Raw genomic sequence first — 8321 nt, 5'->3', positions numbered from 1 at the left:
ATAACGTCAAATACAACATTAACGATAACTTTATTTAAAAAAAGACGTTTCTGTCCAAAGTCTTTAGACTACGTGTAGTCCCTCTTTCGCTTAGTCCGTCGTGCGTGACGCGAACGGAAAAGAATACCTCGAAGAAAAATGTTACAATAACTGTCTAATTTCTCGCGCGCTGATTAGCTCATTTTTATCATCAATAAGAGTACAGACGGATAAAATTTTAATTTATGCAAGCTTTCAAGTTCAACTTTCAGCTGTCAAACTGTCAACTTTTTAGCTAATGAGATTTTATGGACTTTTTTAATAGCCAATCAAAAAGCGAGAAAAGCTATTGATAATGTTCGCGTCAAGTTGATAAAATTCACTTATCTTTGTTTACGGCAAGTTGACGGCGTCTTTTCCCCTCATTCATTCCCAGCATTTGACCATTTTGAAGTCTTATTATTGTAAAAAACAAATTGACGTCAGGATTTTTATGCATCCCTCAATGTTATGACGCAATTTATCATCAATAAGAGGACAGACGCATAAAAAACCTGACGTCAATTTGTCAAATGGCCGCCTCTCGCCCCCAGGATTTCGCGCGGCCATTTTTTCTTCGCGACGGGCACGACGGACTGTAAAGCGAAAGAGTGACTTCTCGAAGTCTAATTACTGTTAAGGCTCACACTTTGCGCGTGCTACGCTCACAGCAGCACGAGACAAACGAATTACGTAAGATATTTCTAAATGGCTGGAATGTCGATATGTTCTTTGTCCGTATTGGGATCTCTCGCGGAGTGCCAAGCCTCAAAGAAAGGTCAAGAAAAGCCCTTGACATTCTAGTCAATTGTAAATCTTGTACTCACTCAAGGTCCTCAATGGGTATACAATAATAAGCTGTTCTTGTCGGTCAGACTCATTATATGTTACAGAATATCAGGAGACAAGAGACACAAGTAAGCGCTTCGGATCTTTCCGATGTCTATTGTGTGCTTTTTTTCCTGTCAAGTCTGGGTAAACATTATGAGGTAGAAAACTACTAAATCACAACAGTATGAAGAATAAATCAAGTAAAAACAAGAGAGATTACTGATATCTATGCCATTAGTGACGTCACATGTTAGGTAAACTCGGCTCCAGGGCCCGAACTCTGTTTGGCTCAATGACGCTGCATTGTGCAATCCTACCCACAACTCATATCAAGCACCAATCCAACATGGAGTACATGGAAGCAATTTCGTGTTCACAAGCACAACAGAGGTAAATAAGCACATTTTTTCAGCGGATCTCGGTCTAATTTTCCTTGTTCACCAGAAAATGAACGAAACGTAAGCTGGTATTCTCTGTAAGCGCGTTGTTTGGTTCATGTTTTCAGTCTGTGTTGTCAGTGTGGTGTATTGACCACTCCGAACCCATCCAACATGTGCGTCGGTTGTCTCCGTTCTCAAGTTGATATCACCGAGGGAATTCCCAAACAAAGTAATTTATACTTTTGCAAATCGTGTGAAAGGTAAGACTGACAGTCGGTTCTATTATTTTACGTGTAACAATGATGGATAGAATGTATTCATTCACTGAAATAGGCTCACTTTGTTATGGCTACAAACTTACTCAAAACTCTTAAATTTTTCACGTGTAAGCTTGTTAAGCTTATATTAAAGCTAAAATACAAGCTTATGGCTTAGTATGTCATACAATAATAGATTGAATATCCTAGGTAAGCTAACATCTCGGTGAAAGAGAGATGATCTAATGAGATTTAAACCACAAGGAAAATTACGCACACACAATAATACACGTGTACAGTATATATGCAATAATTATACTGTACATGTATATGTACATTAAGCTTACATGTACAGATTGTTGCATGTTCCTGAATTAAGAGTCAGGGCAGTAGATGGTCTTACAATACAATGACCTATTGGTTGTGGACATGCTGATTTTCCTAACCAAAACAATTTTCAGTTAGCCAGAATTTCCACTGTCGGGTTTTGGTACAGTATTCTTTTTTTTGCATGCCTCACTACAGCTCACAATATCTGGGACTGAAACAAAGAAAACTGTTGGCATATGATACATTAAATCTAGATACACGTATCCATCTACCTTTGGTCATTCCCATGGTCTTCAGCTTCACGGTAAATTTGCTGTGGTAATTGACTACATTTGCGCGGGACTATGCCAAGTTTGGCCTAGTACTGGAAATAAAATAGCAACAACAACAATTTAAGAAATAGCTGTTTTTCATCAGCCAAAGTGGTCTTGGCTATCAGAAAAACAAAACCTATCCCTCAAAATCTGAACTAATACTGTCTAGTCTTTGACTACATGTAGTTGGCTGTACATGTAGATATAGAGTAGACTCAAATCTCTGTCCGATTGTCTGGGATGAATACTGAGAAATTTGAATCGGACCTGGTTGTCCAATGGACAGTCAAATCACAGCAATTTTCTCTCACCCCGTGGCTGAGTGTGATTGGCTAATTAAGCAGAACCTTAAGTTCCCTGACAAGACCTTTGTTTCTACTTGCAACACTATATGTATTCAATCAGGCCGGTTATTCTAGTCCTGATTGGATGGTACCAGGTGATACTTGGGTGTTTAGTGACCTCAGGGTCAATATGTTTGAAAGCTGGTTAATGCTAACCCAGGATTAATGGTTATTAAACCACAGTATTAATTTTGCTTCTGTAATTATATTTTTAACTTTTTATGCTCTGTTTAGTTTGAGATCACCGAAGCTCAAAATTGAAGGACAAACAATGTAAAAAAAAAAAAACCTCACCGAAAAGTTACAAAACTGAAATCAAAATTCTTATTAATTCTGGGTTCGCTTAATCAGGGTTTGAGCCCTGGTGGTGTGACTTTTAAGATTTAAAATTGGCAATCTGAGGACTATTTTTGGATTTGAAATTTTGTGGCAACTTCTTGGAGAGAAATAGTGTGATATGTACTTTTCTTTTCTTTTCTTTTCTTTTCTTTTGTGTGTGTGTGTGTGTGTGTGTGTGGGGGGGGGGGGGGTGGGGGGGGGGGAAGAGGAGGGACTGGCCAAAAGCATAAACCACAGTTCTGTGCATGTACATGTACATATACGCTTCTGACTGGAACGAGCAAATACTAGAATGGTGTCAACCATAAATATTATGCCAAGTTTATGACACTTTGGTAAATGGATTTTTCTTTTTTGTCTCCAGGTATCTTCAGCCACCAAGCTTATGGTTAGCATGTGCATTAGAATCCAGAGAGCTTTTGTCACTTTGTTTAAAGAAGCTAAAAGGATTGAACAAGGTACATGTACTGCGGTGGTCAAAGCATATTGTTTTGTAGAAAGGCTTACATACTGTTTTACTAATAAAAATGGTTAACCTACATGTACATGTAAATCTTCAGATGAAGGTAAAGTCTGTGTTCTAGCCTGGTGGCCCATCAGGCTTGCTATTTCTACTCCCCCTGATTGGGATACTCCCCCCCCCTCCCTGCACCTCCCCCCACTCCCCAGCATTGAATTCACTAGCATCCATTTATAGACACCCATTTAGAAAACATTATAGGGCTCGGCTGAAACCTGCACCACTTGATCCATAGTCCAGAGTGCTAATGGTGTGCCTGTTTTGATGGTGGCTTCTGCATGTTGCTGGCCAATTTAGAATGGTTTGTGAAAGTCAGAACTTTTTATGACACAATAAGTAAGATCTAAGCTCACGTCTCCTTTTAGGTTCGCTTGGTTGATGCTGGGTTTGTGTGGACAGAGCCTCATTCAAAAAGAATCAAAGTAAAATTGACTATTCAGAAAGAGGTTTGTGTAAACTTGACTATGTATCATAAGGTGGATGTACTCTAAAATGTGACCACCAACAGGCTTTTGATTGTCTCTTTTGTAGTCTTACAACTTCATGTACTTGTAGGTATTTATATTATGATAAGAAATTATATTTCTCACACACCACTGGTAGCCATGTCAAGCTGACTGCTGCTGCCTGACCTTTAGTGCAAAATCAAAGCTAATACAAGTACTGTTACAGTAGCATTACACATAAGACTGGAAATAGCAAAAAAGTTCAAGGCTTGTACATTATACTGGCGGTGTATAAAACTTAAAATCTTTGGGTGGGTGGGTGGGCGGGAAAGTCAGCAATGGCGGACGCAACTAAAACAACACCGTATAGGTCACATGACCCTATACCCAGGCCTTAGTGGTGCGTGAGAAAAACATTTTTCACTTATTTCATTTCACTCAGCCGGTGAAAAATTACTCTTTTTCGGAGTTTACGAATTCTTATTTTATTCTTTGACTTTTTATGTTGAGAAACAAAAAAGTGATTTAGAAAGCAAACAAACAAAAAAACACAACATTGTTCAAACAAAAACCACATCTATAATAAAAAAAAAAAAAAAAAAAAGGAAATAACGAAACAAAACCCAAACACGTTTTTTTGATCAGTGGTTTTAATATTTCTCAACAACAAACACGTACATGTGGGTACATTTACTTTGGGCACAAGTACATTGGGGGAATAAATAAATTAAATGAAGATATAAATCAATATGTAACAATAAAAGTTCAGCCACTTTAAATTAAACAGTGAACTCTTTTACTGTAGAGTTTAGTATGTACAATATATGTGTATATACTTTTTGAAGGTGTCAATCTATGGCAAACAAGAGTCATGTTAACACAATTGTACAGTGTGGAGCAAAATATCAAAAAAATAGATTTTAACAGTTTTATATCATACAGAAAATTAGATTTAATGTGTTTATGTTTCCATCAAATATTGGCTAACTCGCTTAAGTTGGTACATGTAATTGTTCATGACAGGCAGGTAAATAATAATTCATAATAATTTATAATTGAGTGACTTAATATTGTAGTTTTAATATGCTTTATTTATCTCATATGGGGTATATTTCATGTCTATCTTAGGTGGTAAATTCCACAATATTACAGCAGGTGTTTGTGGTAGAATTTGTTGTTCAGAATCAGATGTGCGATGCTTGCCATCGTCAAGCTGCTCAGGATTACTGGAAGGCAGTTGTACAAGTCAGACAAAAGGTACAAAATTTGTCAATCATATACCTGTGACAACATGAAAAAAGCTTGATCGCTGTAATTATGGTGGACTGTGAAGCAGGCTTTTGTTTTCAAATTGTACTTTCAGGGTTCCAGATAAGTTTTCAAGGCTTGGCGTCCATAAAGAATTTCTACAGGTCAATTTCCACTGCTCCCACCAAATCATTTTAAATTTTCTATTATTTGTCAGGTCATGTAGCCGACCTTGTCGGGTTTCTGACCTGCGCCCCATTCACTTATCTGGAACACTGACTTTATTTTGTACTGGATAAATTAATACACGATTCAACTGAATGTTGCTACACCATTCACTGATGCCATTGTCCTTTTGGTTCTGTTAGTCATGTAAAGTGTTTACATTTACAATGGCATAAAATAGATCAAAATATTCAGACGTGACAAACCTTTAGTGAACTTCTGCTTCTGAAGAGCAAACCACTCCCCCTCCCCTCACCCCTGGGATGATGGATACAAGTAGTTGGTAAAGTATGTAACTGTTGACTGAGCAGGGTTTGCATTTATTGAAAGGCACCATACATGTAAATTTAATCAGCTGGTCAGGCAAAGTACAGGCAAACCTCTTTGTTAATTATTGCAGACATCCCCATGACATTACAGACCATAGTTTGTGAATTACAAGCACTTCGCTTTGTCCCTCTTATCACACAGCTGCTCAGCCCCATTCCTTTGTTGTCTGTTATTAAGGATATTCAACTGTACGTCGCTCAAAAATAATGTGGATTTCAGTTGAAGGACTTGGCTCGCTTGGCAGTCACTGTTTGAGAATTTAGAAAGGAAGAACAAGACTGTGTAAACATGCATGCAGTACATGCCCGTGCCTGTACAGTAGTCGTGTCTTACAGTATAATGCACAATTTTTGTCCTCAGACATCCCACAAGAAGACATTCTTTTACCTGGAACAGCTGATTTTAAAACACAATGCACATCAGAAAACTGTCAAAGTTAAGCAAGAATCAGGTAAGCTGTATTTTAAATTTAGTAATCATGAATTTATTTTTTGTTTACCTTTTAGTTTTTTTTTCTGAACGGATAACCACAGCCATTTGAATGGCATCCTATTGGTCTTGAATGGATGACAAACAGCAATCAAACAGTTTTTGCCATTCAAATAGATACCTGTTAGTTTACGTTTTTGTGTGTGAGGTCACAAGAGTGAAGCAGGGTGAGTTAGTGTTGAGGTGGAAGGGGTTGGAGAGGAGCATTCTCACAGGCTTATTGAAAGAAATGGCTGCTTAGGGTAAAATAATATAGAATGTGCCTGTAAAAGTACATGTACGGGTATCCAGAACATTATAGAACATTATAGAGGTTTGAAACAATTTGACCACGATAAAGGCAAAAATTACTTGTATTGGCAAGTAAAAATAATAGTTTGTATCATATACAATGTACATGCATGTATCATCTGTGTTATGTCAAGTATTTAAACATCCATTAACTCTCTAAATATATTATGTTTACAAATTAGATGGCGTGGACTTTTTCTATGCATCCAGAGCTGATGCACGTAAGTTTGTGGAGTTTCTGCAGTCTGTTGTGCCTTGCAGGTAAATTGTGATTCATTTGTGGGATACATTTTAGACTGTACATGCAGTAGTTACACTGTATGTACAAATTATGCAAATAATGATGTCCAGAACACAACAGAACAACCTGCGATGAACTAACATCCCATCTGGGGGAGGTATTAACACTTCTGCTACGGAAACGAGAGTTGAAGTGCCCAAAGCTATACATGTATGTAAACCAGTAATGCAAGAGGAAGGGCTGTGCTCTAGAAACGCCTGGGTACTACAGCCAACTAACTTTTGCCTTTGGGCGACTAACTTTTGCCTTTAGGCAACTGGAAAACTAACTTTTTTCTATAAGTTTAATTGCTGGGCACCCAGAATTTCATGGCTAGGAACCTTTGGGCTCCTCATAATTTGTCTTGGACTACAGCATTGAAGATGCTTTACTTTTATTATACGAGTCTCCATTTGGAGAAGTTCAACAGTAACAAAATTATGAATGTTTAAGATATAACACACCTACATTTGTATTGTACAGTACATTTATTGTGAATCTTGCGATCAAATAACAGTCACTGAAAACAGTCTTATTTCCTTTTTCGTTTCAGGTATAAGTCATCTGAGAAGCTGATCTCTCATGATGTGCACAACAACACTTACAACTACAAGTACACTTTCTCTGTGGAAATTGTTCCTGTCTGCAGGGTTTGTTACTATTTTTAGCTGAATCTAAAGCTGAATAGACCTTACCCGCATTCCACTTCATTACGTATGAACAATAGCACCAGAGTGAGGTTGGGGTGGACATTTTCATACATTTACTGTATTTTTGTCACCCTGACCTCGACTCGGCGCTATTGTTTGTTGGAATGGGGGAAAGGTCTATTCACCCCATTTTGTGAAAATGCATGTACATGTACAGTAGGTGTCACCAAGAAGTTTTTCTCACGAGTAACTTAAGCCTGGAGTATTACTCATGACGAATGGTTTTTATGCAACTTTTTTTGAAACTAAAATAAAGCAATCTTCCAAAGAGTGTTGATCTGGGGGATGCGGGTGACCAGTAACTCAACCATAACATTATATTATGTATTGCACTGGTTTCTAACAAATTTCCTGGTAAATAATACATTGACTTTTGGCAAGTGTTTGGGACAGTGGTTTAAACACTTTCATGCATTTGTAAGCAGCTTTCCAATAACTGAAAATTATGAAAAAAATATATTTAATATGCAAATTGGTTACTTGTAAAAGGTTATTTTTGTGAAAGGTCTATTGCAGCTGTAGGTCCACTGCAGGGAGCTTATCAGAATGGTTATTTTCAACGCTGACTGTGTTGTCAATTTAAATAAAAGGTCAACATGCCCTCACTCTCAAAATGTGGTCAGTACATGTGGCTGTGCTTTATTATAGTGAAAAACAAAATCAAAACCAAGTTTAATACCTGAAATGATGCCTATTTTTCAGGAAGAGGTTATTTGTCTTCCTTTAAAAGTTTCAAGGTCCCTGGGAAACATCAGGTATGATGCATTAGTTATATACTAGTTAGTTATGCAATGCTTTTCAAGTGGTATACATCCCTTGTCACATGTATTTTCTTGGTATACACACAAGTCTTTAGGTGAGTATGTACATGTAGTCACCAAGAAAATACAAGCGACAAGTGGGATGTTCTATGGTATACCACGAGAGAGTGTTGCATAACTATTTTATACCATGCCATAGAAAATGCAG

At 37.5% G+C, this 8321-nt stretch overlaps 1 protein-coding gene across 1 annotated transcript in view; it reads left to right on the top strand.

Annotated features, from left to right (window-relative positions):
- The first annotated feature begins 960 nt into the window (after positions 1–960).
- Positions 961–8321, top strand: part of LOC145494635 (60S ribosomal export protein NMD3-like) — a 13971-nt gene continuing 6610 nt past the window's right edge. Inside the window, exons 1-9 of the mRNA XM_081474171.1 lie at positions 961–1239; positions 1355–1489; positions 3178–3271; positions 3699–3779; positions 4908–5036; positions 5943–6033; positions 6545–6623; positions 7196–7292; positions 8055–8107. Of these exons, the coding sequence (XP_081330297.1) occupies positions 1097–1239; positions 1355–1489; positions 3178–3271; positions 3699–3779; positions 4908–5036; positions 5943–6033; positions 6545–6623; positions 7196–7292; positions 8055–8107 (902 nt within the window). The 5' untranslated portion in view covers positions 961–1096. The remainder of the gene's footprint in view (positions 1240–1354; positions 1490–3177; positions 3272–3698; positions 3780–4907; positions 5037–5942; positions 6034–6544; positions 6624–7195; positions 7293–8054; positions 8108–8321) is intronic.

This window comes from Orbicella franksi, chromosome 8 (assembly GCF_964199315.1).
Source record: "Orbicella franksi chromosome 8, jaOrbFran1.1, whole genome shotgun sequence".
NCBI classification, from domain to species: domain Eukaryota; kingdom Metazoa; phylum Cnidaria; class Anthozoa; order Scleractinia; family Merulinidae; genus Orbicella; species Orbicella franksi.
Note: the sequence above shows the minus strand (reverse complement) of the source record. Positions and strands in the feature narration are given on the sequence as shown.